This window comes from Cloeon dipterum, chromosome X, assembly GCF_949628265.1.
Source record: "Cloeon dipterum chromosome X, ieCloDipt1.1, whole genome shotgun sequence".
Classification (NCBI taxonomy): Eukaryota; Metazoa; Arthropoda; class Insecta; order Ephemeroptera; family Baetidae; genus Cloeon; species Cloeon dipterum.
Genome location: NC_088790.1, coordinates 8,325,398 through 8,351,209, shown reverse-complemented (window position 1 = coordinate 8,351,209; position 25,812 = coordinate 8,325,398). Strand labels below are relative to the sequence as shown.

The following is a 25,812-nucleotide window of genomic DNA, read 5'->3' as shown; positions in this document are numbered from 1 at the left end:
AAAAATTTGCAATATTTTTCAGCGAACACTTATTAAATAACCTATTGCAAGTCCAAATAATTACTCCGGACGTTTTCATACATACATGCACATGAAATAAACAGTGTTCAATTTTTTCAAATATTTAATTCATAAGGGTAATTTTCAAATTTCATGCCGCTTATCTGCTAGAGGAATTTCGTCTCTTCGCCCAAACGCAAACCTTGCACCTCAGGTGGCTCTTTTGCCTTGCCGTCTTTGAGGGAGTGGATCATATTAAGGAATGACACCTGGTTAGCTTAAGCAGTAGACTGATGGTTTAATGCATAAAAAGGTTTTATTAACATGATAAAAAATATTAATTTATGGTCAGTTATTTAGGAACATATGAGTTGTACACAATTATAAATCTTCCTTCCTATTGAGTCGCATCTTAGGTTGGCTTGTTTTTCTTGGAACCCATCATTTTCTTATTCTTTTTAGTACTTGTCTGTTCATGGTCAGACTTGTCATCTATGCCGATATACTTGAGGATCTTGTCTAGAGATTTGTCGCCTTGGTAGCCTTCCGCTTCTTCTGCTTTCGTGACTTTATTGTTCTACAACAGGTTGTTCTATTGCGTATGAAAATATAATATTCAGATTTCACTCTGATCAAACTTTTGCTTTCTGCTTCTTCTTTTGTTTGCCTAGTTTTCGCAGTTTCAGTCAGCTCATTTGAGCTATTCAGCACTCTCCGTTCCATCTTCATTCTTTTCCATATCGTATATGCACTCAAGTGCCCAGCAGGTATCCAAGTATCCATACTTCGCCGTATACTTATCTCTTATTTCTTTCATTTGTGGCTCAGTCAATTTTTCTCTGATTTTTTCGACTGAAAAAAGTACAATTTAAAGGATGTATGATAAACACACAGACGAAATATTTAACCTTTCACTTCCCCGTACTTCCTTGAGTCGGATTCCTTATAGTCTGGCCTTCTCCATGGTTTGGCAGCTGAAATTTTAAATCGGCGTTATTCAACAAGTTCGAAACAAATTACCAAATATTATTGCATAATAAATGGATTTAAAAAATATTAGTTTTCCTTTAGCTCTTTCATGAATTAACCAAAGCAGTCCATCGCAATTAAAGCCGCTGATTATTTAAATCAATTCAGTTTTGTGACTCCAAGCAATTCGTCATAAATTTAAAACTGATTGAAGTGTTGCTCCGAAGCTTTTTTGGTGAAAATAGGGCCAAAACTTCCGAGCATACCCTCATAAAATAACTACTTTTGAGGAAAATAGAGTCACTTTGATAAATTCCAGTTTCCTAACATAATATACAAAGTTAAATTCTTCAAATACCTGGGCTGAAATATTCTCTGACGGTGAAGGCATCTTTGGCCACTGTCTAACGTCTGTTCTGATCAATTAACCTTGATTTTGTAAAATTACTGCAGAAAATCGCAGAGCGCGTTTCTAGCACTGAGATTCAGATAATGTAACATTTTTATAGCACGTGTGCCCGTATGGTGAAGTGATTCAAAATTCAACAAAACTTACAAAGCAGTGCTGCCACCTGAGGAGAGTGAAGCTCTCACTACTGCCACCTGCCGGAAGTGACCAAAGGTGAAAAATATCATCAACAATGAACCAATAATTCTAATCAAAATCAAAAACGAATACTTGCAGGTTGCAAAAACTCGATTTTTTTTAAATGCAGTGCAGTGGCATAATGCGTTTTTTCAACTTTTACCAGTTACTTGCAGGCACTTTATTTTTCAAAAATTTACTAAATATTATAGCATATTTATAACTTTGACATGAAAATTTGTAAAAGAACAATTTTTGGAGAAATTGAGGCAGGAAAGTGGAAATTTACGAAATTCAGATGAAAATATCTGCACATTGGCGGAAATTTTGAGCACTCCCAACCGAAATTTTAGAGTTCACTGAAGAAAAATGGAACAAATTAATTTCTTGCTCAAGAAATTTGTAAAAATTGAGTGGAAAAAAACAGGGTGGTAAGCAAAATGTAACCCTGGTCCAAATTATCCCAGACGATTCCATGAACATAATATAAATAGAAAGTTCAATTAATTTTTAAACGTTTAATTAATTAGGGTATTATTTGCTTGTATATAGTTACACAATCATACAGCTGGTTACTTCAATCATTTCAAAGTTCATGCCTCCAGTCTGTGCACAGAGAGTGAAAAAAAATATATTCAGTCAACAGAGCAATAAGTCACTGCGACTCTTGCAGAGTGTTCTCTTGCAGGAAGGTCTTGATTTTTGTCAGCAGCTCAATTTTCACAGCATCAGGGACCAATTCTGCGATAAAATGGTTTAATTTAAAGCCTGAATATTGAGGATTAGTGTTTTTACGTCTGGCTTTCGGAGTAACTTCATTATTCAGCTGATCCACAGTCATTTCCTCCACGTTGCCTTGCTTGATTGCGTCGCGACAGAGAAGCTTGACTTGGTCTCTCCAGCCACATTCCGTAAGCCTCAAACGAAGAAGCTCTTTCCATCTGAAGTGAATACAAAATCCGAATAAAATTTAATTTCATTCGGAGCATTACATATATCTTTTATGTACTACCACGATTTTGGAATAAAATAAGAAACTGGCGGAAATTTGACAATTTTTGTGATTCTGCTATGATAATATAATATCATACATAGATACATACATTATTTGTATTATTTTTCTAGAATGTAAGAATTTTAAGTATCATGCATAACACTCCCACGAAATAGGCAAGTAAACAACAACAACAATTAACCTATTCAGTTCTCCAGACTCAATCATTTTGGCGGTTAGGACATCCTCTTCTTTCATTTTCGCGGCCGGTTGCTGCGTCTTTTGTTCCTTTACGAGAGCACCTGGGGACAGTGGAAGCGCCTCTCGCGATTACGTGCGGTGCGGCTGCGGCGTGCGTGCTATGCGGTACGTAGGCGGACGGTGGCTGTTTCGCTGTTTGCTGCTCCTCTCCTGTTTATTTACTTTTTCTCACACTGGCCAGCAGAAGAAACAGGAAGTGAACGCCAACTGCCCGAGCGGGTGGCGGCCATGTTTGCATGAATGAACCAATCGCGTCATTGAAGAAGGTGATCACAAGCACAGCAGCTCACGGAGATGAACCAACATGGCAGACGACGAGGAGTCCGTTCGAGTCGAGGAGCGAGTAAAAATTAAAATCGGTGAGTGCAGCGCCCCGCGCGCGTCCCTTTTACGCGGTACGATAGCCCGAAATTGCGGGGATCGGATTGACAAGTGATTCGCGGCCGGCGACGGCCGCACGGACGCAGAATCGCGACATGTGGCTCAACAGGTGTCTCTTGTCTCCTGGCCCGAGTGTGGGCCTCGCCACTTGCGGGGGCCGTCGGCGGCGTGTTGTCGGCGCCGTTTGGCACGCGGCATTCGGCGTCGCGACGCGTTTTTCCAGCGCCGGCGCTGCGTTGACAGATACGAGTCTGGGCCAGTGTTAATCAGTTTGTTTACATAGATGGTTGATTCATTCATTAGGTCCCCACCCTTCCTGTCTCGAGAGTTTGATATGATAAAGAGACCCATTCATTAAATATCGTGCACTTTCACTCGACGTAACGTATTTTCCGTCAAGTGCACGAGTGGAGTTTCCGTTGCTCGTTTCTCGGATGAAATATGATCGGCTTACGGGTATTTCCAGATTATGAATAAAGTTATTGTGAAGGCTGCTCCGACTGAACTCTGACTCGCCTTTTTAGTCTGACCTGCGAAAGAAGAGCTTGTAAAATTAACATTACACGCGAGTTGCTTCATCATACCCGTTAATTGTCATAAATAAAAATTTAAGACTTTGGAGGACTGTCCCGGCTGTCCGGGATTATTCAAGTCTAAAATTTGTGACTATTCGTGTTTAAGGGGAGGCTAAAAATCTTCCTCGTCGCTCCCATGGCTCAGATGCAAACATTTTCTGCACGGTATCGCTGGACCAGGAGGAGATCTACCGCACTTCCATTATATCCGATTTAAGGTGGATTTTTCTCATGTTTTGAGGAAAAAATAATAAAAATCGTAAACTCCATAGCCCATACATTGGTGAGGAGTATGAATTTGAGGTTCCAAGACTGTTCCGCTTCCTGTCTGTGTACGTCAGAGACAATGTTGGACCTGGAACCTCCAGGGTGATCGGGAAGGTCGCCCTCAGGAGACAGCATCTTTCCAATATTCACGACATGGACCACTGGTTTCCTCTGAGACCTGTGGATGCCGACTCTGAAGTGCAGGTAAGCCTCGATCTGGAGCAACCAGATGGAAATTTAACACTGTCGCTTTCAGGGCAAAGTCCATCTCGAATTCAAAGTTGAGACAATAGTACCAAACAACTCTTCGTCCGAACCAAAGCACCGTCTTAGCGTCAGGCAAGTTGACAGGAGAAATTGATTATTTAATACCCTCATTAATTACTAATACTCGTCTACAGGTTAATCGAATGCGCGGAGCTAAGTGTAAAAAATGGTGCGTGTGATCCGTACGCTGTAGTTTCGCTTCTGTATTCAAACGGTCGAGTTTCTTCAAAAAAGTCGAGGATAAAAAAGAAAACCACGAGTCCTGTATTCGATGAATGCTTTTTCTTTGATGTATGTTACTATACTGTCATCAATTTAGAAAAAATCTCACAAATCCAATGCACAGCTTCCTGACTTTGACAGAGAGGACCTGCGCGCCTCTGTGCGGTCCAAGGCGTCAACCTCAACGTCCCAGTTGTACCAGCTGCGGGACAGTCCTGAAGCAGTTGAGTTGCAGGTCGCCATTCGGCACGACACGGCTGGCACCACTGAGGCTGCCTTCCTCGGCGAGGTCAAAATCAACCTGCAAGGCCTGTTGTCGATGGACCAGAAGCCGATATGGTACCTTCTGAACCCAAGGGAAGGAGCACGCTCGCCGACTGCCGCCTCACAAAACATTGACCTTGGTTCCATCCGCCTCCGCATTCACTACACAGCCGACCATGTCTTACCCTCGGCCGCTTACTCCTCACTCAGAGATTTGCTGTTGGCCAGCGTAACCGCACAAGTAAATCGATTCTTTTGTATTCATCAGCGTCTCTTAAAATGGAATAATCATTTTTCTAGCCTGTCTCAAGTAGTGCTGTATTTTTGCTTGGAGAAATAGTTGGTGCCAAACTAGACGCAGCTCAACCCCTTGTGAGATTTTTCATGCACCACGAGAAGCTGGTGCCACTCATCAAAGTGCTGGCAACGCACGAAACCGCAAGAGTGATGTGCGTGCTGTTGTTTACCTTGATCGCCAATGGTCTTAACACGCCACTTTCAGTGACCCTAACACGATATTCCGAGGGAATTCCTTGGCCACTAAGTTGGTTGATGAACTGATGAAGGTGTCGGGGCCACACTACCTGCGCAGCACTTTGAAACCTGTCATTGATGCCGTCCTATCCGAAAAGAAACCATGTGAGGTTGATCCTGTGCGCCTGAAAAACCCTGCGGAAGCTGCGGCTAATTTGGAAAACCTGTTGGTAAGTGCCGAGTGCACGAATCAATCTGTATGTAGATGATCATTTAAAGATAATTTCTTATTAACTTCTTTATTTTTGCTCCCGCTCATTTAGCAGCAATTTCAATGAAATGTCTACTTAAAAATATGATGTATCAAGGATCAGATTAACAGGGATAAAACTGTTGAAGCACCCACTAAAATATGAGAAAATTTTGTCTTGGTTAATGAAATAATACTTTAGCCCATTAATAACAAATTTCGAATTGAAACAATTAAATACACAAGGAAACTCACTATTAAATTTGCTAATATCTCACATTTTTACTACAGGGTTATGTGAGGCAAGTGTTCAAAGCCATCACTAGTTCGGCGCTGCAGTGCCCAGCTCTGATGTGCGAAGCATTCCATCAGCTGCAGCAAGTCGCGTGCTCTTTCTTCAAAGGCAACAATGAAGTGCGCTACTCAGTAATATCAGGCTTCATCTTCCTGCGGTTCTTTGCACCAGCCATTCTTGGACCTAGACTCTTTGATCTCACAACGGAAACAATCGTGAGAAAACGCGTTTAGTCTTAACGGTATTTTCTCATGAAATTTTACGCCTCCGCAGGATGCTCAAACCCACCGAACTCTGACGCTGATTTCTAAAACCGTGCAGAGCTTGGGTAACCTGGTCAGCTGCAAGGAGCGTCAGACAGTGAAAGAGGACTACATGCAGCCAGTGCATTCGCTCTGCTACACTGAAGACCACATCAAGGCGGTGCGACAGGTGAATAATTCTAAGCTAATTAGTGTCAAAAGTTTCTAACTGTTTGTCTGCAGTTTCTAGAAATAATTTCTGCCTCATCCAACCCTGACAAGCATGTCATGGCTGAGCCAGTAATGTTGAAGGAAGGGTAAGTTCAAAAGCTTGATGGTTTGAGCTAAAAATTTTCAAATTTTCAAATTTTTGTGTGTTTTAACTCTTTGCTAAGTGGATAGGACTAACAAGTGAGTATTCTATAAGCCAAATTGCTTTGCTAGAGTTCCTAGAGTTAAAAAAATCTGGTATAAAAAATTGAAACAATCGCACTAACCGCTGATAGTTAGTTTCTTGTCATTGCGTGGTAGATAATGATGCATTCTAAATTAAAAATGTATCAAACAGAATGCTCATCAAACGTGCTCAAGGGAGGAAGAAATTTGGAAGGAAGAACTTCAAAAAAAGATTTTTCAAACTCACAACTCAGGACCTGAGTTACTCAGAAAAGAAAGGTAATTGTACTATCAATAAAATTACATTGTTCCACAATCCTTTTCTAATAAAGGAGAGCCACCCTTGTTCTGCATTCCCTTATCGGATATTTTGGCGGTGGAACGCCTTCAAGAGGACTCCTTCAAGAAGAAAAACATGTTCCAAATCGTGCAACCAAACGGTCGAGCCCTTTACGTCCAGGTAGGTCAAATCATCATTTAATAAATCTGTGTCTTGATTCTCTCTTGACATGCAGGCTTCCAACTGCGTGGCTGAGAAGGAATGGGTTGATCTGCTTACCAAGATCTGCCAAACAAATAAACAGAGGCTGAAGCACTACCATCCCGCTGCATACTTAAACAGCAACTGGCTCTGGTAAGCTGCGAAACACCTTTAACGATTGCAATAATGAAATAGCAAATACACATAAATAAAAAAATATTTTTTCATAATTTTTTTAACTAACTATTGCGAGATAAAGTCACTCCTTAACCAGAAAAACGTCTTTTATATAAAGTAGAAAATAATTGGAAATTGTTTAAAATTGTTAAGAGCTCATGGTAGGAGACATAATGTTTTAAGTTAAAAAAACAATGAGCAGTTATTTGCGAGATTGGAGGTCGATTGGACGCGATTTTTCAGCGTTGAAATTTTTATGTGGCAGTCATATTTTCTTAAAGTACTTGTTAATAGAAGGTGAAATTCCAAATTTGAAGCTCGGGAATAGGGGCGTTCCCTATTTTTTGGGTATCTCAAAAATACCCAAAAAACGAATTCTGTAAATGAATTCTAAACTGCAATTCTTGACTGCGTTGAGGTATCACCTTGAAATTTTCACTGCCTAACCTAGTTTTTAATCCTGAACAACTTTTGTATTTACAAAAAATTCGCAGGTCGAAGGTCAAGGTCACCTTTTGTGACCTTTTTTTGAAAATTCAAAATTAAGGGATGATAGCCCCCTACGATTTTTTTGGAGTTCAGGGCTGAAATGTAGCCCGTGAAATTCTGCACAAGTACACCAAGTTTCATAGGTGCAATCGCGATACTTTTGCTGCAATTTGAATTTGAAGTTTGAAAACCTGCTCGAGGCCGCTTTACCGCGCATGCACTTTGAGCGGCGAGTTTGCTACTCGTTCTTCAAGTTGATTTTTTTCGCATTTCACTTGCTTAGAAACACCAAGAGGGCCTAGGGTAGACCAAGGAAGGTCGAAATCGACCTTCAGGGTCTGTCCCTGACGTGACCCTGAGATAAAAAATTTCGAAAATTTCCAATTTCATCGAACTTGGTGTCTTTTTATAGGTTTTCACCCCTGTACAGCTCAAATATACAGCCAAAATTGCCGAATTATAATCCTGAAACCGGTTCTTGAAGTAATTGTGGTAGCCATTCATCCAGACGTGATGTGCAAAATGGTCAAAATTTTAAAATCTTTAATTTATGATATGATTCTTCTGTTTTGTACACACTAAGTTCATATTGAGTGTTAAAAATTAACGATTGTTTTTTTAAAAAAAGTTACAAGATTTATGTAGAGCAAATAACAATTAAATTACATGTTTAAAATTTTTCATTTGAAAAAGAAAGGAAACACAAATTTTTGGTTTTTAAAAGTGGCTTTTTTGCCAGTGCATTTAATACCATTTTTTCATAGTATTAAGCATTAAGATCCTTTATTATCAACACATATTATGAACTTCATGTGTGCAAAATAGAAGCATCTTTTCATAAATTTAAAATTTTAAAATTTTGACCATTTTGCACATCACGTCTGGATGAATGGCTACCACAATTACTTCAAGAACCGGTTTCAGGATTATAATTCGGCAATTTTGGCTGTATATTTGAGCTGTACAGGGGTGAAAACCTATAAAAAGACACCAAGTTCGATGAAATTGGAAATTTTCGAAATTTTTTATCTCAGGGTCACGTCAGGGACAGACCCTGAAGGTCGATTTCGACCTTCCTTGGTCTACCCTAGGCCCTCTTGGTGTTTCTAAGCAAGTGAAATGCAAAAAAAATCAACTTGAAGAACGAGTAGCAAACTCGCCGCTCAAAGTGCATGCGCGGTCAAGCGGCCTCGAGCAGGTTTTCAAACTTCAAATTCAAATTGCAGCAAAAGCATCGCGATTGCACCTATGAAACTTGGTGTACTTGTGCAGAATTTCACGGGCTACATTTCAGCCCTGAACTCCAAAAAAATCGTAGGGGGCTATCATCCCTTAAATTTGAATTTTCAAAAAAAGGTCACAAAAGGTGACCTTGACCTTCGACCTGCGAATTTTTTGTAAATGCAAAAGTTGTTCAGGATTAAAAACTAGGTTAGGCAGTGAAAATTTCAAGGTGATACCTCAATGCAGTCAAGAGTTGCAGTTTAGAATTCATTTACAGAATTCGTTTTTTGGGTATTTTTGAGATACCGAAAAAATAGGGAACGCCCCCATTCCCGAGCTTCAAATTTGGAATTTCACCATCTATTAACAAGTACTTTAAGCAAATATGACTGCCACCTAAAAATTTCAACGCTGAAAAATCGCGTCCAATCGACCTCCAATCTCGCAAATAACTGCTCCAATGAAAACTTAATTTTTGTTTTTAATTTACGTGTATTTGCTATTTTCCTCATCGCAATCTACAACTAGCTGTTCCACATCAACGGCCACTTTGTCACTAACGCTTTCCTTGCAGTTGCAGGCAAACAAGAGAGGACGCTGAGGGTTGTCGAGATGTGACCAGCGGACTTCAAGGAGCTGGTCTGCAGCTCAGTTTGGATCCAGACCGGGAGCTTGAGCGAATCCATTCGCTATTTGCTGCCCACATGAACAAATTGGAGGCATTGAAAGGTCAGTAGGGACCAGAATTGGATTTTAACTTGAATATAGCAAAATCTTTTGTCACGAACTTTTGAAGTTTTTCCCGTAATCTTTTATTGAATTTGCGCCATTTAACAACTTTAATGCAATAAGATGTACCAGAAATTTAAATATGACCATTAGTAGGTTAATTACAACACAATATAGTACGCCACAGGTTAAATTAATGAATGAGATTTGCAACTGGAATTATGTTAATTAATTATTAAACTTTTGAATAGACGATTCCTGGGACATTGAAGAGAAAATATGTGCCATCGGTATACAAATTTAATTAATACATCGCAAGCTGGCAAAAGTGATATTAACAATGAATATTTTGTTGCAGCTGCGTGCGAACACCAATCATATGCCGGGGAGAACCCAGAGAGTACAACGAACAATATATCTGCCAATACTTCACTGCCGCCTCTGTTCGAGGACGCGAGGTCGTGCTTCAACACGCTACGCGCCCTTAAAGAAATCACCCTGAAATTGGTGCAGAGGCACAGAAGCCATCTCAACTCAGCGCAGTCGCGCACACAACTCGGAACAATGTGAGTAGTCTCTGTGGCCATGTAGATCGCACACGCATCACTTTGATGTTTCTGTTTGCAGACACGCTCCTATTGGCGACGACAACTACCTGCTTCTAACGACGAGAGCCAGCCTACTGCCCGACAGACAAATTTAATTTACAGCCGCGCTTGCATTTTTCTTTATCTTTTTTTGCGAACACATCAATTCTTCTTTTGACTGTACATGTTTGCAAAGTTTTAAATGTTTACTACTTAACGTCGCAAGAGATTGGGTACCAATTGAATTATATCTTTAGTTTTTCCTATCTTTTCTTTGACACCATTGTTAATTTTTGGATGTCGAATTTGTTTGTGTACCACTTGTTCCTGTGAATGCTAAGGAACTCACGCAACTCATACTACTTAAAAGCAACTGCAACTCCTATTACTTGCAATTAATATTAAATAACATCTGTTCACACTGCGCAGATTACATGCAGATGATTTAAATACTTACCTTTAAATAATTTATTGTATGTACATGTCATGAAAGTGATTTTAACTTCTTTAATATAAACTACTTGGATGCATTTCACTTTTTCGCCGATAAATGATGTAAATAGAGCCACGCAGTGCAATCGATTGCTATTCCTCACGAGCAACTGCGACGGTTTCGCACACCATTAGGATTTTAAGAGAAACGCATATATAATTGAACATTTCTGTGATGAAAATTTAAACACTACGAACAATGATTTTGACGAAAGTCAGTATTACTCACCCTTGCAGATTTGCGAATATTTGTGCAAGATTGATGAATTGTTTTTTAACTGACTTTGGCTCTTAAATAATTTTGATACGTCGTTTTACAAAACATCACACAGCTTGTGTGTAGCTATAACATATAATTTATTTAACTTTTCATTTTAACGCGTCACTTGCTTTTCTTTGAACTTTCGGACATGTTGAGATAGTAGAAGAGACTTTGCGCAGTAGCTGACAAAAGTGCCTTATCTTTGTGAAAAGCTGTAGCTCAAAACTGATTAATCATTATTGAAATCACTATTGTCAAATTCCTGGAATTTTTTCTTCCAAATTTTAATAAAACTAACAGATTTTATATGTAATGTATTTAAAAATGTTTTACTCTATATTACACAATATTAGTCGCACAAACTGACGTTGAGAGTTGAGACGAGAACATAATTAATGTCCTCGCTGGAAAGGATTGGGGCCCCTAGCACGACTTCTTCCTCGCCCTCTCTGTTGTGCCCCGACTCCGGACGCCCTGCGTACACCCCTGCCATTGGATCTGTCACCTTGGACCTGTCTCATTGGATCTGTCAAGAAATTGAAAAAAGCATGATATTTATTCCAAAGCAATTTGTTGGCAAAGCGTGATAACGTTTTCTTGATTTGAAAAGGTCAAACAACAAAATAAGAATTAATAAACATACGCTATGATTATTTGAGATAAAAGGTTAGCTGCACGTTATTTACCCAATTCCCACACAATGGGCGTCGGTCTGGACAACAGAGGCGGTCTCTGCCCGAAGGTGTATCCACGGGACGCATAATTCGGATTTCTGGCGGAGCTGGGGATTCCCGTCGGGATCCTGCGCTGCATGAGCGGTGTCGCAGTAGGAGCTTGGGCGTCACTACTTGAGGAAGCTTCTTGCGAGGCTTCCAAGGGGCCAGCTTCCGCTTCGTCACTTGCTTGCGCGTCAGTAACATGCACGTTTGGAACGACATCTAAAATAAGCGCGATTAGCTCTACAGATGACGCCTGGTAAATTTACTGACCGTCTGGAGAACTGGCAATGGGCGTGCCAGGCACTGTGTGTCCGCCGGCCGACTCCTCGGTGTCCGAAGGACCACCTGAGGCCGATTGCGACTGTGAGGAAAAACCAGGTTCAGAGGCGAAAGTAAAGTGACGACCCTGAGGAACGTATGGTGAGCTAACTACTTCACCAAAACCACTTTGGCGTTGTGGCACAAACAGAGTGGGCGTTGAGGGGACGATACCAAAATCGCCAACCTCCTCAAAGCCTTGTTGCAACAACGGCTGGAATCGGTACAAAAAGCAAACAGTGCTCAAATAAAAATAGCGTAGAATAATGGTAAAGTAAATTTAATGAAGGGAACAAAGCAAAATCATATGCGAATGTGAAACAGAAAAGCTTGCAAATTCGTACATGCATATTTACAGACCAAAACCAAAAAGAAGCACAAGAGAGAAATGAAAAACTGCGACCATGCTATTTTGGCTAATCAGATGGCAAAAAGCTTGAAGGGTCCATGTCAAAAGGTGAAGACAGCGATAGAGAGTCATCGTCGCTCTCAGCACTTGGTGTGCTTAGAGCGGTCCTTGCAGGAACAGCACACCACTCATCACCAGACTGATACACAGTGTAAGGACTGACCAGCATGAAGTTGGCGCGTGCTGGAGCTGCCTGCGGAACAAGATCAACTTGTGCTGGTTGCTCTGCGTCTCCTCCGCCCTGGAGGCCTTCTTCATTGCTAGCAGCCTCCGCAGCTGCGGGTACATTATGATTAGTTGGAAACTGATAGACCAAATAACAATGAATACACCACCAGCTAGAGAATTTTCTGCGTTGCCTCCGTCGGCATCAACAGCTGGCTCCCCTGGAGTTTCGTCAGTTTCCTCCTCCAAATTCTCTTCAGTTTCGTCATCTCCGTCGACAGCTTGAAGCTGATCAAAATCAATCAGATTTACTTTTTTCAAATTGAAATCAATCCAAGATACCGCCATTTCCTCCAGTTCTTCGTTGATGGCCTCTTCGTTCTCCTCACCCTCGACTGCACCTTCTGTATTTGGATCTTCTTCCAGTCTCTCCTCAACCTCTGGCTCCTCAACCATTTCAGGCACAAGCTCTTCCGCTGATTCAGTGCAAGATTGTTTGGCCTAAATATAAAAAATGTTACTTTTAGAGCAACATTGAAAACATTTTGAAATCAGATATACAATTATAATGTTAAAAAATAGGTGTAGCTGTCTTTATATCTTCTCAGAAATGATTTTGTTACATAATCTGCATATCTGAATGAAGAATAAATAAATTATCAACATTTTTGCTGTGTAAATTCCATAGATTAGTATGAAAATAAAATATATTCCAGTGCCATTGCCTACAAATTGCATGGATCAGTAACCAGTCAGTAATTTTCAAGTTCTAAATTTGTTACACTAATTTAATGCCAAATAAAAGAGCACACCAAAATAATACTTTCAATAGGCTTGTTTAGGATATAATGTCAAACCTGAGGTTCATCTGGCTGAATAGTCAAAGTTTCAGTGTCTCTGGCTCTCTTCAAGGATAAGGAAGGACCTGCTGATGGTGGCCCAGACGGGCCAGCTGAAGTGGACGGTTGGCTGGAAAAGGGGGCTGGATAAACTTCGTTGGGACGCACTAGCACCACGTTGGCACTCGTTGACTGAGCAGCGGACTCATCGAGGCTGGTGGACGAGTCGCTGGAATGTTCCTCTCTGGAGGGCAATCTGGGAGGGGTCGAGTGTGTTCGTGGCGTGCCCTGAATTGGAGTGACGCTGTTAGATGGCAGATCCTGTTGGCTGGGCGCGAGGACGGCCACGTTTCTGGCTGGCGTGTTTACCATAGGCCGGAGGCGGGCGGTCGGAGCAGCCCTTGTTGTCGGGATGACAGCGGCAGACTAAAAATATATTCAACGAATTAAAAAAAAAAAATGATTTTACTGGCGAAGTTCATACTGTTTGAGGCTTGACTTTTGGAGGCTGTGACTGGGAAGCCATTGGTCTGATTTTCACTGACGGAGTGGCACCTGACGGACCAGCAGCTGGTTTGGAAGCCTGTTGTAAGAACGGACCGATATTAAAATGCTAATTCAAGGAATGAAATACGAAAGTTACCTTAGAATCCTGCTTTGACTGCTCCATCTGGGCCCGAAGCTCACAGTTTTCCTTTTTCAGCTGGCTGATCATATCTTCTTGATCTAGGCAGCATGAATTTTAATATTTTCATCTACAAAAAGTGACGTTATTCATACCTTGGTTACCGCTATTTTGAGCAGAGCCTTCGAGATGAGAGATCTTTTCCTGCTTCTCTTTGATCGCTTCATCCTTCTTGGCGATCAATTCTGCTTGATCCTTTATCTTATTACGTGCGGCAGCGATGATCGTCTTGGTGCGGTTCTGCCTCTCTGCGTTGGTTTTCTGTTCTTGCTCTAGCTGCGTCGACTTTTCCACCAGCTAACAAAGTTCATTTATATAAAGGCAATTGAAACAAAAATCGATATTACCTGTTTAGAGATGTTATCCAGGTTTTGGCTGAGTTTCTGCACTTCATTCTCCGCTTCTGTAGCTTTTGTCTCCGCCTCCGCCAGTCGGGTCTGCATCTCAGCAATTTTACCCTCCATCTCTTTGGTTTTGGCCTGCTCCTGTGCGCCAGTTTTGGCCTCTGCAGCAGCTTTGTCCTTGTTTTCGGCCACAAGAGCGTCATACTGATCTTTGTACTTCTTCGCTATGGCGCGCACCTTGCCGTGCTTTGAGTTGAGGTCTTCAAACTCTTTTTCCTTCTTGCCCAGAGATTCTTTAGTCTCGTTGACCACTCCTGTCAGCTCGTTCACTTTGGCGGTCATTTCCTTCTTCGTGTTCTCCAAGCTGGTCTTAAGCTGCTCGATTTCCGTGGCCTTGGCTGCAACATTAGCCTTTTCTTGCGCCAACTCGTCCGAAATCTTGCTAGTCAAACCCTTGGCAGCTTCAAGCTGCTTTTGAAGAGCGTTTTTCTCCAAAGTCATCCTCCTGATATCCGCATTCTTTTTTGTCATGTCCTGGACTAGAGCGTTGATGCGAACCTTCAGATTGGAAATTTCCGAGCTGAGCTGCTGCTGCGACGAGCCAGTCGAGTTCAGTTTCTGCTCCATCTCTCGAATCTTCGACTCGGCTTGATTTGCCCTCTCAACCTCCAACCTGTGCTTTTCAATGAGTTCCTTCGCAGCCTCTTCTTCCGCAATGATCTTTTCTTGGAACAGGTTATTCCTGTTCTTCAAACTCTCGATTTCTTCCATCGCGCTCTTCCACTTAGGCCTTAACTCGGCGATCTCCTTGGCCAGGTCGTCGTTCTTCTTCCTCTGCACTATGCTCGAATCGGTGAGCGCGTTCAGGTTCTCGGCCATCTGCAGGTACTCTTCATACTTGCTCCGAGACACCGTCACTTGGTTCGACTCGCCCACCCTCAGCCTGGCCAGTTCTTCACTCAGCTCAGCGTGGTTGGCGCTCAGAGTCTGAATCTGCATCTGCATGTTGGCCGCCTTGGCCTCGAAGGCGTCTGCTTTCGCTTGCGCTAGATCTCGCTCGCGCCGCAAAACACTAAGCACGCCTAGCAGGGCGTCTTCCTCGCCGAGGGAACTTTCGATTCTGCCCCGCTGGCTCAACACCTGCTCCAGCTGTTGGTACAGAATTCGGTTCTGCTCCCTAAGCTCATCGGATTGGTCTCCGGAAACGACGTTGGCCGTCAGTCTGGCGTTCTCCAGGTCACTCTTGGCCTTTTGTACCTCGAATTCGAGGCTGGAGATTCGCTCCTTCAGTTCCAAGGACGTCTTCTCTAATGCCACTAGCTGCTTCCTGGTGATGGACAGCGCCTGCAGGTCAAGCTTGTGCTGCTCCTTCTCTCTTTCGAGACTCTCCTCGCCCCGCTCTTGCTTCTCCTTCATGGCCGCCAACTCCTTCTTCAGATTCCTGATGGCCTCCTCTTTCTCCTGCCCGACGATGGCCACCGCCTGCCGCTGGCCCGCATTTGCCACCTCAGCCCGCAGCGAGTCAATTTGCTTCTCAGCCCTGCACAGCTGCTCTTTAGCGACCGTCAGCTGCTCCTTAGCGACGGATAAATCGCCTTCGAGTGAGTCTATCTTCTGCTTGGCAGCGTTCTTTTCCGCTTCAAACTCCTCCTTGCTCACGTCGATAGCATGCTTCAGCTCATCATTAAGTTTCTTCAGCTGAGCAATTACATCCTCGTCGCGAGCGCGCGTCTCGGTCAGCTCCTCGTATTTGGCTTTGACCTCCACGTTGCGCGCATTTGCGGCAAGCAGCTCCTCCTCAAGCTGGCCAATTTGGTGCTCGTAGTCAAACTGGTTCTCTGTCTGCACCTCGGTGCTGGCGCTTGGATTCTTGTTGGTGCGCAGAACCATCACGTCCCGCTGCGCTTGCGAGAGCAGCTCTGCAGCGCGGGCACACTCAGACACGGCCGTCTCCTTCTCGGCCACTGCCCCGGCCAGCAGAGCACGTTCTTTGTTGAGACACGCCTCCAGACGGTTGATTTCGTCCTTGAGATGGACTTGACCCGACTCAAGTTGCTGTTTCAGCTCTTTGTTCTCATTCATCACCGCCTGCAGCTGGTTGGAAAGGATCAGACTGTCCTCTGCGTCGGCCCGCTGTCTCGCGGCCTTCAGCTCTTGAGCACCGAGGAACACTAGATTCTGGCTGGAGGAGGACGCTCTCAGCGACTCACACTCATGCCTGGCAGAGCTCTCACTGACCCGCAGTCTGCGGATTTCTGCGTTGGCCCGCTCGAGCAGTCCCTCCACGTTGGACAGCTTGGCGTAAGTCTTCACTATCTCCTTGTTCAGCTCGATTGTGTTCTTTTCATGCTTGCCGATGATCACATCCTGGATGTCACGCATCTTCTGCACGGCATCCAGTTGCCTCTGCAGCCCCTCCATAATGTTTTTCATGCTGGCCAGCTTGTCCTTGCCCGTCTCGCACAGCGCCTTCAGCTCTGACCGCTCCATTTTGATGTCCAGGTTTTCGTTGCGCAGCTCCTCCAGCTGGTTGATCACCATGTCCATGTTCTTTTTCGAGTTCTCCCGATACTCTGCGAAAGCCTTGTTGGAACTCTCCAGCTCGTCCTGGCACTTCTTGTAGCGCAGCTGCAGGGCGTCCACGTAAGCCTTCGACGGGGGCACCCCACCAGCGGTGTACGGTGAGAAGCGCGGTCTATTTGCCCTCTGCATTGACATCTGAGGAGACTGCGGCCTCTGCTGCTGTCCCTGCAGTCTTGGTGAGGATACCTGCGGCGAAAGGACACGCTGCTCTGGCTGCTGCGGTGCAGGCGAGGCAGCCACGTCCATGGGCTCTGAGCCCTTGACTGGGGTAAGGCTCATTCTCATCTGCTGCACCTTCTCCTCGGCCGCTCGGATCGCACTCTTGGACATCTCCTCAAAGTGGTCCCGCTGCCGGATGAGCAGCTGCATCATTTCTGAGTGCGATGCTTCCCGCTCCTGGTAGCGTTTCACCTGTATGATAGTTTTTCGTTAAAGATGCTCTAGTTAGAATTTTAGGTACAATCCTTTCATTGTATTTAAATTAGCGACATTATTAATTGCTTGAGAGAAAAGTGATAATTTATAGAGGAAACGTCTAAGTCTTGCTAATTTGAGAATTTAAATTTCTTTAAATTCAATAAATATATGGCTGGGCATGGGTAGCACTTGCTAAAGCGGTATGCAAATTAAAATTAAAAGCAGTGCGGTTTTAATCTAATTTCAATTATCACAATTTTAATTGTTTAGTTTAACTTTGACCATGACCTTTTATTTATTTATTTCATATTTTTGTCGCTTATAATGAATTAATACTTTATGATTCGCAAAAATTTACCCTAATGTTTATTTATATAATCGAGAATTAAGTCATTAAAACCTCTAATAAATACTGCAAAGAAAACAATTTTTAAATTAATTCACCTGCTCAACCAGCTCATCCAGGCGCTCATTGCAACTGGCCACTTTCTCAACGTTCTCCATCTCCTTCTCAGCTGCCTCGGCCCGCGTCTGCAGCTCTCGCACCAGGGACAGCAGCTCGATATTCTTGTGCTGCAGCTCATCAATGTCCCTGAACAGCACGAGATGGTCCTCGTCAGTCAGCTGACTTTCTTCACCTGACTTCAAGACAGCAATTTCCTGCACCAGGCGTATGACCTGCTTGCGCAGGTCATCATTCTGCTGCTTAAGCTGGCTTTTATCAATCAAGTGCTGGGCCACGCTGCGCGCTGATTCTTTGGCCGACTGCTTCATGTTTTCGTACTCGATCATTAGCTTCTTGTTCTCATTCATGAGCCTCTGCACTTGTTGTTCTGCTGCCGCCTGCTTCTTCTTGCACTCATGCAACGCGTCAACCTTGACTGTCAGCTAGATAATTCGCCAGTGAAATTTGGTAAGGGAACTTAAGAAAATACTAACGTCATCTGTGAGGCCATTGAACTTGACTCTCAGCATGTCTCTTTCGTATTTGGTTGTGTTAAATTCCTCAAGCACAGCAGAATACTTCTCATAAAGTTGGGAGAGGCTCAAATCACCCTGCAAATGCTGGCTGACGATAGAGGCGGAAGGGAACAACTTCTGAATATATTGGTCAAGGTTGTCTGCAAATACACAATATTCTAATCACAACCTATTTTAAAAAAGACCCAGTAACCAACCTTTCTTGATCTGCTCCAGTTCAATCTCAAGTTGTGATACAGAGAGTTCCAAATTCTGAATTTTGTTGTCTTTGTTCTCCAGTTCTTGATTTAGCCTGTTAATTTCCTCCAGAGCTTTCCTCTCAGCATCTCCAGGTATTGATTTTATTTCAAGCTCAGCTTCCAGTTTCTTTATAAGGCCGCTAAACTCATGCAACTTCTTCTCATTTTCTTCAAATCTCTCTATAATAAACAAAAACAAATAAGTTAAGCAAATCACTGTTGAATGTAACAATTCACCTTGAGAAATACGAGATAAATTGATTTGAGACTCAAGCTCTTTCTTGTGAATAAGCTGCAGTTGGGACTCCTTGGTTTGGTCCAACTTATGTCTTTCCTCGAGTTTGGACACTTTGGACTGTTCTTCTTTCAATTGGTTGCGAAGCCTGAGAGCAGTTTGGTCGCGAGCGGCAAGCTTGAAAGTACCCAAAAAATTTAAATCCAATCCAGAGGGAATGAATTGACAAGATTCACCTCATCAATCATTCTCTGTAGCTGACTCTCAAGTTGCACAACTCTTGAGGACGAAGTCGCGTCAACAAGCTCAGCCTCCTGGCGCTCAACTCTTTGCTCAAAACTGAGAATCTGTCCTCGGAGCAAGTCAATTTCTTGCTCCATCATTCTTTTCCTGTAATTGAATTGATAATTTAAGATTTCAAACAGTGCTTTATCTGTGTACTTGTTCTCAAAAGTCTCCTCTCTACTAGCAATATTGTCCAGCTTCAGCAATGCATTGTTTTTGGCTCTCGAGGCCTCAGCCAATTGCTTTCCCAACACATCAACATCTGTCTTCAGGTTTTTCACCGCATCTTCTTTCACATGCAATTGTGCGGTCAATGTTGCAACTTGAAATAATGCCTCGCACATCTTTGCATTGGCAGAATTAAGTTCTTGCTCACGGCTGTAAATTAATGTGGGCTTTTATGACACAATTTCGTTTTGTATGTGTTATTAAACCTTTTATACTGCTTGATCAGTTTTTCATAATCTTTTTGTCCAGCAACGTTTCTCTCTAAGAGATATTCGATGTGGTTGCGCAAGGCGACAATCTTCTCATCTTCTTCTGAATTTGCCTTCCCATCGTCAGATTGCTGTTGAGCTATAAAATTATTGTAATTCACATTAAATTTGACGAAAATATTGAGAGGTATGATGAACAAACTAACCATCATCAGAGGGTGCAGGCTCTTTTAAACCGCTATCCATTTTTCAGCTTAAGTGAAATCGTGGATTATCAGGTGCTCGACATCTCAAATTTTCTTATCTCGTATGAAGTGGAAAGCTAACTTCTTTTAATCTGACAATAAATTAAAATATTTTCGCCGACAATTTGATCCACAACACAGGCAAGTCACTAAACACAAACACAACACACTGCTGACCTGCTGCTGACTGCTGTTTGTGCTGCTGATCAGGTGCGCCAGTCTGTATGGCTGATTTGAATTCTGGCGCCTAGCAAGCAGTCTCCTGTCTCACACTTCTCACAGATAGGTGGGCGTGGGCGCAACCAGGCGCAACCAACCAGGCTCCCGCTCAAATTACTTATTTAAATTCATAATAATTAATATTGTTATGTTGATAATGTGAAGGAACTTTTAAACAAAAAGTTTAACTCTGAAAACACACAGTTCGTTCGAGACATAAAGTTTCCAATGTTTGTGTAATACAAATAGAGCAAAATAATTAGAATGCATTAAATGCATTGCTTGTATAATGTATGACATTTTGTATCAGTATCAATGTATCTATCTATAGTTGACAATTGAACACACAGAGGGCGGATAGTGCTTATTTTCGGCGTCCCTTTTGTGTACATCAGTTTGCCCGCAAAAGTGGACGGATTTGAGGAACCCTCACTACCCTCAGTGGATTTTTTTAGGTGTCTGCTTTATCTTAGAGGTAAAAAGAGCTGTATGATAATGATACCTCAAACAATCGAAACCTATTGGATTATATGTAATGGGTCATAAAAAAGCACAAAATATTTGATGCTCCAATTTAAATCCTTTCCAGAGATAAAATGCAGCGCCGAGGCGGCAAAAGGATCCGGATGGATGATCCACCACCGGAATATGAAAACCCTATGACACCGATGACCCCGATGGACGTGTCGGCCAGCGACATGCACGAGTCCTACAACGCCTACCAGGCCTACACACCGCAGCCTCCCACACCTATGTCCCATGGGTATGTTTGCAAGAATTCAATGCAGCTTTGCAACGCCTTTCACTGTTAAAACCATATGTAATTAAAAGGTTGAACTAAATTCATGCTTATATTTTCAGGTCAGACACAGTTTACGGAGGTGGCGATTCATCGCAGTTTGACACGAGCAGCCAGCTGCAGCAGAGCTACAATCAACCCTCCACCTCGTTCGCGCAGCCAATGCAGAGTTTTTCCACATATGAGCAGCCACAGCACCAATTTGAGCAGCCGCAAGCAGCTTCTCCGACAATCCCGAAGTCCACGAGGGGCCGTGGCCGTCCAAGAGGCACATACAATCGCGGCGGTGGAGCAGGCAGAGGTTCTACCACCAGCACTCCTGGCAGGAAGCCAGGGCGCAGACCTGCGAACGAGTCGGGCTTGGATGATGAGAACAGCCTATACTCCATCATCAAGAGCGGACGGCTGTCACTGCAGCAGGTCGTGGATGACTGGATTGAGCGGTACAAGACGGAGAGGGGGTCAGCATTGCTCTCTCTAATGCAGTTTTTCATCAATGCGTCCGGCTGCAAGGGCAAAATCACTGAAGAAATGCAGGAGGAGATGGAACACGCGAAGGTCATCAGGAAAATGACTGAAGAGTTTGATGAGGTTGGTTTATATTATTTGCAGAAAATCAGTTTAAAGACTATTCTGACACATTCTCAGAGTAAATAATTTGATGAATTTTTTTCTCTCAGGAAAGCGGAGAATACCCTCTCACCATGACTGGCCAGCAGTGGAAAAAATTCAAAGCGAATTTTTGCGAGTTCGTGCAGCTTTTGGTGAAGCAGTGCCAGTACTCGATCATTTACGATCAATACCTTATGGACAACGTAATCTCCCTCCTCACAGGCTTGTCTGACTCTCAGGTCCGAGCTTTCCGTCACACAGCCACTCTAGCTGGTAATAATTGTTGCTTTTTATTTAAACGGGGAAAGCTAAAAATACTCTTAGCCATGAAGCTGATGACTGCCTTGGTTGACGTCGCCTTGACCGTCTCCGTGAATTTGGACAACACCCAACGACAGTATGAGGCTGAAAGACAGAAGGGCAGGGACAAGAGGGCCAGCGACAGGCTGGAGACGCTGATGACCAAGAGACAGGAGCTGGAGGAGAACATGGATGAAATAAAGAACATGCTCACCTACATGTTCAAGTCTGTCTTTGTGCACAGATACAGGTTGGGATTATCTGCTTCTTTGTTAAAGGATATTGATAATTAGTCTAAAAATTTTAACAGGGACACCTTACCTGAAATCAGAGCCATTTGCATGGCCGAGATTGGCATTTGGATGAAGAAGTTCCACAACAACTTTTTGGACGACTCTTACTTGAAGTACATAGGTTGGACCCTGCATGATAAGTGTGGAGAAGTTCGCCTCAAGTGTTTGCAGGTAATTAATTTCTAAGCACAGACTTCACTAATGCCAGTTGGAAAAAATATCAGATCTAAAGCTTGCATGTTAATTCCATTTTCAGGCTCTGCAACCACTCTATGCTTCTGATGAGCTGAAAGGAAAGCTGGAACTTTTTACCAGCAAATTTAAGGACAGGATCGTGGCTATGACTTTGGACAAGGAATACGACGTGGCAGTTCAAGCTGTCCGGCTGGTCATCAGCATTTTAAAGTAAAGTATACTTCCTTAAAATTATCCAAAACTCAATTCTCATTTGAAACAGACACCACCGAGACATCCTCTCAGACAAAGACTGCGAACACGTGTACGAGTTGGTGTACTCTTCGCATCGCGCCGTGGCTCAAGCGGCCGGGGAGTTCTTGAACGAGCGCCTCTTTGTGCCTGACGAGGACACGCAGACCGGTCAGCGCACCAGGAGGGGTAAGCGGCGCCTCCCCACCACGCCGCTCATCAGAGATTTGGTCCAGTTCTTCATTGAATCTGAGTTGCACGAGCATGGGGCCTACCTGGTCGACTCGCTCATTGAGTCCAACGAAATGATGAAGGACTGGGAGTGCATGACTGATCTGCTGCTTGAGGAGCCCGGCGCTGAGGAGGAGCCGTTGGACGACAGGCAGGAGACGAGTCTGATTGAAATCATGACCTGCTGCATCAGACAAGCTGCGACTGGTGAGCCTCCAGTTGGCAGAGGACCTACAAGAAAGGTATTTATAAAATTATACTGAATTGTCAGTTGTAATTAATTTATTTCATGAAACTTATATGTATAAATAAATTAAACTAAAACACAGAATGTTTATTTATTCCTGTGATTGCTGCAGATTCTGTCCGCCAAAGAAATCAAGCAAGTCAATGACGACCGAGCCAAGCTGACTGAGCATTTCATCCCCACCCTGCCCCTCCTGTTAGCCAAATACAGCGCCGACCCGGACAAAATCAACAACCTCATGAGCATTCCTCAGTACTTTGACTTGGACGTCTATGTTTCGTCTCGGCAGGAAAAGGTACAATTCCGTGTAACTTGGTTTTATTAAATGGATCTTATTTTGCGCTAAAATATGCAGAGTTTGGACTCCTTGTTGAGGATCATCCAAGATTTGGTGGAGAGGCACACAGATACTGAGGTACTTGAATCCTGTGCTAAAACTCTTGAAACTTTGTGCTGCGAAAACCTGGCAATTTACACTCGCTGCGACGTCGCCAGAAGCACTTTAATCGACATGATCGTCAACAAGTTCAAGGAGTCTCTTGATGAGTACAACTCACTCATTGAAGGGGTTGGTGTTTCTCTTCTTGATTTCCCCTCTTCATGCCTTCAACTTACAGGACGAGGAGCCCGACGAGGATGAAACCTTCAGCTTGGTTCATAGTTTGAAGAAAGTTTCGATCTTCTATGCATGCCACAACATGGGTGCTTGGCGCATTTATGAGCTGCTCTATGAGTGCATTCAAAAGGCTAAAGATGGGAACAAGATGTACCCTGATGAGGTAGAGTAGATATTTGTCCTAAAAATTTTAGCTTCTCTTGGGAATATTTGAGATGGAAAAGCAATATATTTATACTCTCTCTTTTTTAATGGTTAGTAAGATGTCACTTTTAACAGAACCCTACTCAGTGTGGACGTAGTTTATTTTTTTTCTAGATAATTTCGCAATTAAGAGATTCATTTAGGTGTATTTATTTTCAGGCTGTCAAGTACTGCATGTCTGCCGCATTCTTCTCCATCCTGTGGGGTCTGCGCCAGTTGGAGGACATGCTGGAGCGCGGCTCAACCACTGCCACGAACACAACAGTGGCGCAAGAAGTGGAGACACTGAAGAGTCGCAACAACCAGTTCATGGACACGATGAAGGAAATGCTGCTGATGTCGCCTGTACAACTGTTCAAGGAGGAGGCTTACATCACCATCTGCGACTTCCTCATCCTCTTCTGCAGCCAGCTCGGCAGCAATCCAACCCTGGTGCCTTTGGTCTATGAACCGGACAGGTCGCTCCAGCAAATGCTCAATGACTTCATCCAGAGCTATGTGTTCATTGACGAGGAAATAGGTATGAGGTGCACCAAATTCAAATTTTGCACACTTGAAATTAAAATTTATATTAGTATCAGACTAAATTTATTAGTGTAGTTTGTATAAATTCGTTTTTTCTTAACAGTTTCAAATATATTTTTTAGATCCTGACGAGCACACAAAAATTGAGGAACTGCACAAGCGGCGCAACTTTTTGGCCTCTTTCTGCAAACTGGTAGTGTACAATGTAATGCCTACCCAAGTCGCAGCGGACGTATTCAAACACTATGTCAGGGTATGGGTTCGCTTTGCATCGAGAACAGGGTATATTTTTACAAATTGTTTTCGTTCAGTACTACAATGACTATGGCGACATCATCAAGTCAACTCTCGGCAAGGCGAGGGAGATCAACAAAGTCAACTGCGCCCGCACAATGGCTGCCTCCCTCACCATGCTCTTCAGGGACATTCATAGAGAGGGCGTCCGTATCAACCGCCAAGGAGAAGAATTCATCAGTCTTAAGGTGAAAATTTCATCTAGCTTTATTTAACCATTTTAGCGGCTAAAATGCTGTTTCGTTTGCTAAACTACGTATTTTCCATTAAATTTCGCACTAAAAATATCCCATCCTTTTACTGGGCATTAAAACGAAATATTTACTACTGGTTTCTTAACTCTTTTGTGTGATGGTTCGCATCTCCCTAAAAGTATATATAATTGTATACTTTTATATATATTAAAAAGAGCAAAAAAAATATATATATAAATTATCCACCGCAGGAACTGGCGAAACGCTTTGCTCTATCGTTTGGCCTTGATGCCGTGCGCAATAGAGAAGCAATCACTGCGCTCCACAGGGAAGGCATCTTGTTTGCAGTGAACCCGCTGGAGAACGCCATGGATCCGACGGGCCCACCGCCAAATCTGCCATTCTTAGAGATTCTGACTGAGTTCACCAACAAACTGCTAAAACAAGACAAGCGTGTTGTGTAAGTTTTGGCTTCATTTGATGAGCACAAATATTTATTTGAAAAAAAATTATCCCTAATATCAGGCTGAATTACTTGGATCGGAGGATCACAGCTGGTATGCCCTCCAGCAGGGGAGAAGACTGGCAGCCTCTGTTGATGTACCGCAACAGTTTGGTGCATGGAGAAACTGACCTACCGCCGCAGACCTCAAAGAGGGCTTATGGCAGGAAGAGGAAAGATGCTGGTAAGACGATTCACAATTTCTATCTTCCAGCAATTATTAATTCCGCTTCAGTTGCAGCTGATGATGAAGGTGACGATGATGGAGATGAAAATGACCCAGATTATCCCCAGTACTAATTTTACACCATAGACTCACCCGTCATCTTCATAAATTGATTATTTCAAATATTTCTTGTAATGTTTCATGTTCATATCTCTTTTCTAGTGAATAAATCTGTGTATAACTGTCAAAATATAATAATTTCGCCTTATTCATAAACAAATGAAAAAAACATTCCCACTTTGCAGGCCCAGAACAAAAATACAAATTAAAGATGAGAATTCAGTTGGAATGAAAAAAATCGAATATCCCAAGAAGCTAGTCTAAATTCATGGTTGTTAA

The 25,812-nt window shown here is 43.0% G+C and overlaps 4 protein-coding genes across 6 annotated transcripts; 2 read left to right on the top strand and 2 right to left on the bottom strand.

Moving 5' to 3' along the window:
- Positions 1-2,058: 2,058 nt before the first annotated feature.
- LOC135944938 (transcription and mRNA export factor ENY2-like) lies at positions 2,059-2,959 on the bottom strand. Its single transcript, XM_065492190.1, has 3 exons — positions 2,752-2,959; positions 2,351-2,496; positions 2,059-2,296 (listed from the first exon to the last, which is right to left on the bottom strand). Exons 1-3 carry the CDS (start codon positions 2,805-2,807, stop codon positions 2,211-2,213), a joined length of 288 nt encoding a protein of 95 aa, XP_065348262.1. The 5' UTR covers positions 2,808-2,959; the 3' UTR covers positions 2,059-2,210.
- A 27-nt stretch (positions 2,960-2,986) lies between these two features.
- RasGAP1 (Ras GTPase activating protein 1) lies at positions 2,987-11,201 on the top strand. Its single transcript, XM_065492185.1, has 17 exons — positions 2,987-3,169; positions 3,873-3,984; positions 4,039-4,237; positions 4,290-4,372; positions 4,435-4,591; positions 4,647-5,027; positions 5,087-5,235; positions 5,289-5,490; positions 5,802-6,020; positions 6,079-6,237; positions 6,291-6,364; positions 6,616-6,722; positions 6,776-6,903; positions 6,959-7,077; positions 9,389-9,543; positions 9,902-10,109; positions 10,171-11,201. Exons 1-17 carry the CDS (start codon positions 3,115-3,117, stop codon positions 10,244-10,246), a joined length of 2,583 nt encoding a protein of 860 aa, XP_065348257.1. The 5' UTR covers positions 2,987-3,114; the 3' UTR covers positions 10,247-11,201.
- LOC135944933 (nucleoprotein TPR-like) lies at positions 10,293-19,953 on the bottom strand. Of its 3 annotated transcripts, none has more exons than XM_065492180.1 (19): positions 19,747-19,953; positions 19,538-19,679; positions 19,260-19,481; positions 19,055-19,208; positions 18,821-18,995; positions 18,542-18,763; positions 18,303-18,484; positions 17,808-18,251; positions 14,367-17,357; positions 14,115-14,316; positions 13,978-14,060; positions 13,819-13,917; positions 13,353-13,760; positions 12,838-12,996; positions 12,666-12,783; positions 12,494-12,606; positions 11,874-12,135; positions 11,571-11,822; positions 10,293-11,410 (listed from the first exon to the last, which is right to left on the bottom strand). In XM_065492180.1, exons 1-19 carry the CDS (start codon positions 19,784-19,786, stop codon positions 11,277-11,279), a joined length of 6,402 nt encoding a protein of 2,133 aa, XP_065348252.1. In that variant the 5' UTR covers positions 19,787-19,953; the 3' UTR covers positions 10,293-11,276. The 3 variants fall into 3 exon arrangements, with proteins under 3 accessions (XP_065348252.1, XP_065348253.1, XP_065348254.1); XM_065492181.1 differs by having other exon boundaries at positions 11,874-12,009; XM_065492182.1 differs by having other exon boundaries at positions 11,874-11,964.
- Positions 19,954-20,325: 372 nt separating this feature from the next.
- Positions 20,326-25,671, top strand: LOC135944934 (cohesin subunit SA-2-like). Its single transcript, XM_065492183.1, has 17 exons — positions 20,326-20,479; positions 20,594-20,767; positions 20,866-21,394; positions 21,484-21,688; positions 21,740-21,965; positions 22,026-22,179; positions 22,265-22,413; positions 22,466-22,907; positions 23,025-23,207; positions 23,268-23,480; positions 23,530-23,691; positions 23,892-24,252; positions 24,380-24,510; positions 24,569-24,739; positions 24,997-25,205; positions 25,271-25,431; positions 25,483-25,671. The coding sequence occupies exons 2-17, from the start codon at positions 20,601-20,603 to the stop codon at positions 25,545-25,547; spliced, it is 3,528 nt and encodes a 1,175-aa protein (XP_065348255.1). The 5' UTR covers positions 20,326-20,479; positions 20,594-20,600; the 3' UTR covers positions 25,548-25,671.
- Positions 25,672-25,812: the final 141 nt, after the last annotated feature.

Coding starts and splice junctions, on each gene's coding strand:
- LOC135944938 (XM_065492190.1), bottom strand. CDS start 2,807: ATGAAAGAAGAGGATGTCCTAACCGCCAAAATGATTGAGTCTGGAGAA. Junction 2,497..2,751: donor GAGTCTGGAGAACTGAATAG/GTTAATTGTTGT, acceptor TATTCACTTCAG/ATGGAAAGAGCTTCTTCGTT. Junction 2,297..2,350: donor AGTTACTCCGAAAGCCAGAC/GTAAAAACACTA, acceptor ATTTTATCGCAG/AATTGGTCCCTGATGCTGTG.
- RasGAP1 (XM_065492185.1), top strand. CDS start 3,115: ATGGCAGACGACGAGGAGTCCGTTCGAGTCGAGGAGCGAGTAAAAATT. Junction 4,238..4,289: donor ATGCCGACTCTGAAGTGCAG/GTAAGCCTCGAT, acceptor TGTCGCTTTCAG/GGCAAAGTCCATCTCGAATT. Junction 5,491..5,801: donor CTAATTTGGAAAACCTGTTG/GTAAGTGCCGAG, acceptor TTTTTACTACAG/GGTTATGTGAGGCAAGTGTT.
- LOC135944933 (XM_065492180.1), bottom strand. CDS start 19,786: ATGGATAGCGGTTTAAAAGAGCCTGCACCCTCTGATGATG. Junction 19,209..19,259: donor GAGGAGACTTTTGAGAACAA/GTACACAGATAA, acceptor ATTCAATTACAG/GAAAAGAATGATGGAGCAAG. Junction 13,761..13,818: donor CAAAAGTCAAGCCTCAAACA/GTATGAACTTCG, acceptor ATATATTTTTAG/TCTGCCGCTGTCATCCCGAC.
- LOC135944934 (XM_065492183.1), top strand. CDS start 20,601: ATGCAGCGCCGAGGCGGCAAAAGGATCCGGATGGATGATCCACCACCG. Junction 20,768..20,865: donor CCCACACCTATGTCCCATGG/GTATGTTTGCAA, acceptor TTATATTTTCAG/GTCAGACACAGTTTACGGAG. Junction 21,689..21,739: donor TCACACAGCCACTCTAGCTG/GTAATAATTGTT, acceptor AAATACTCTTAG/CCATGAAGCTGATGACTGCC.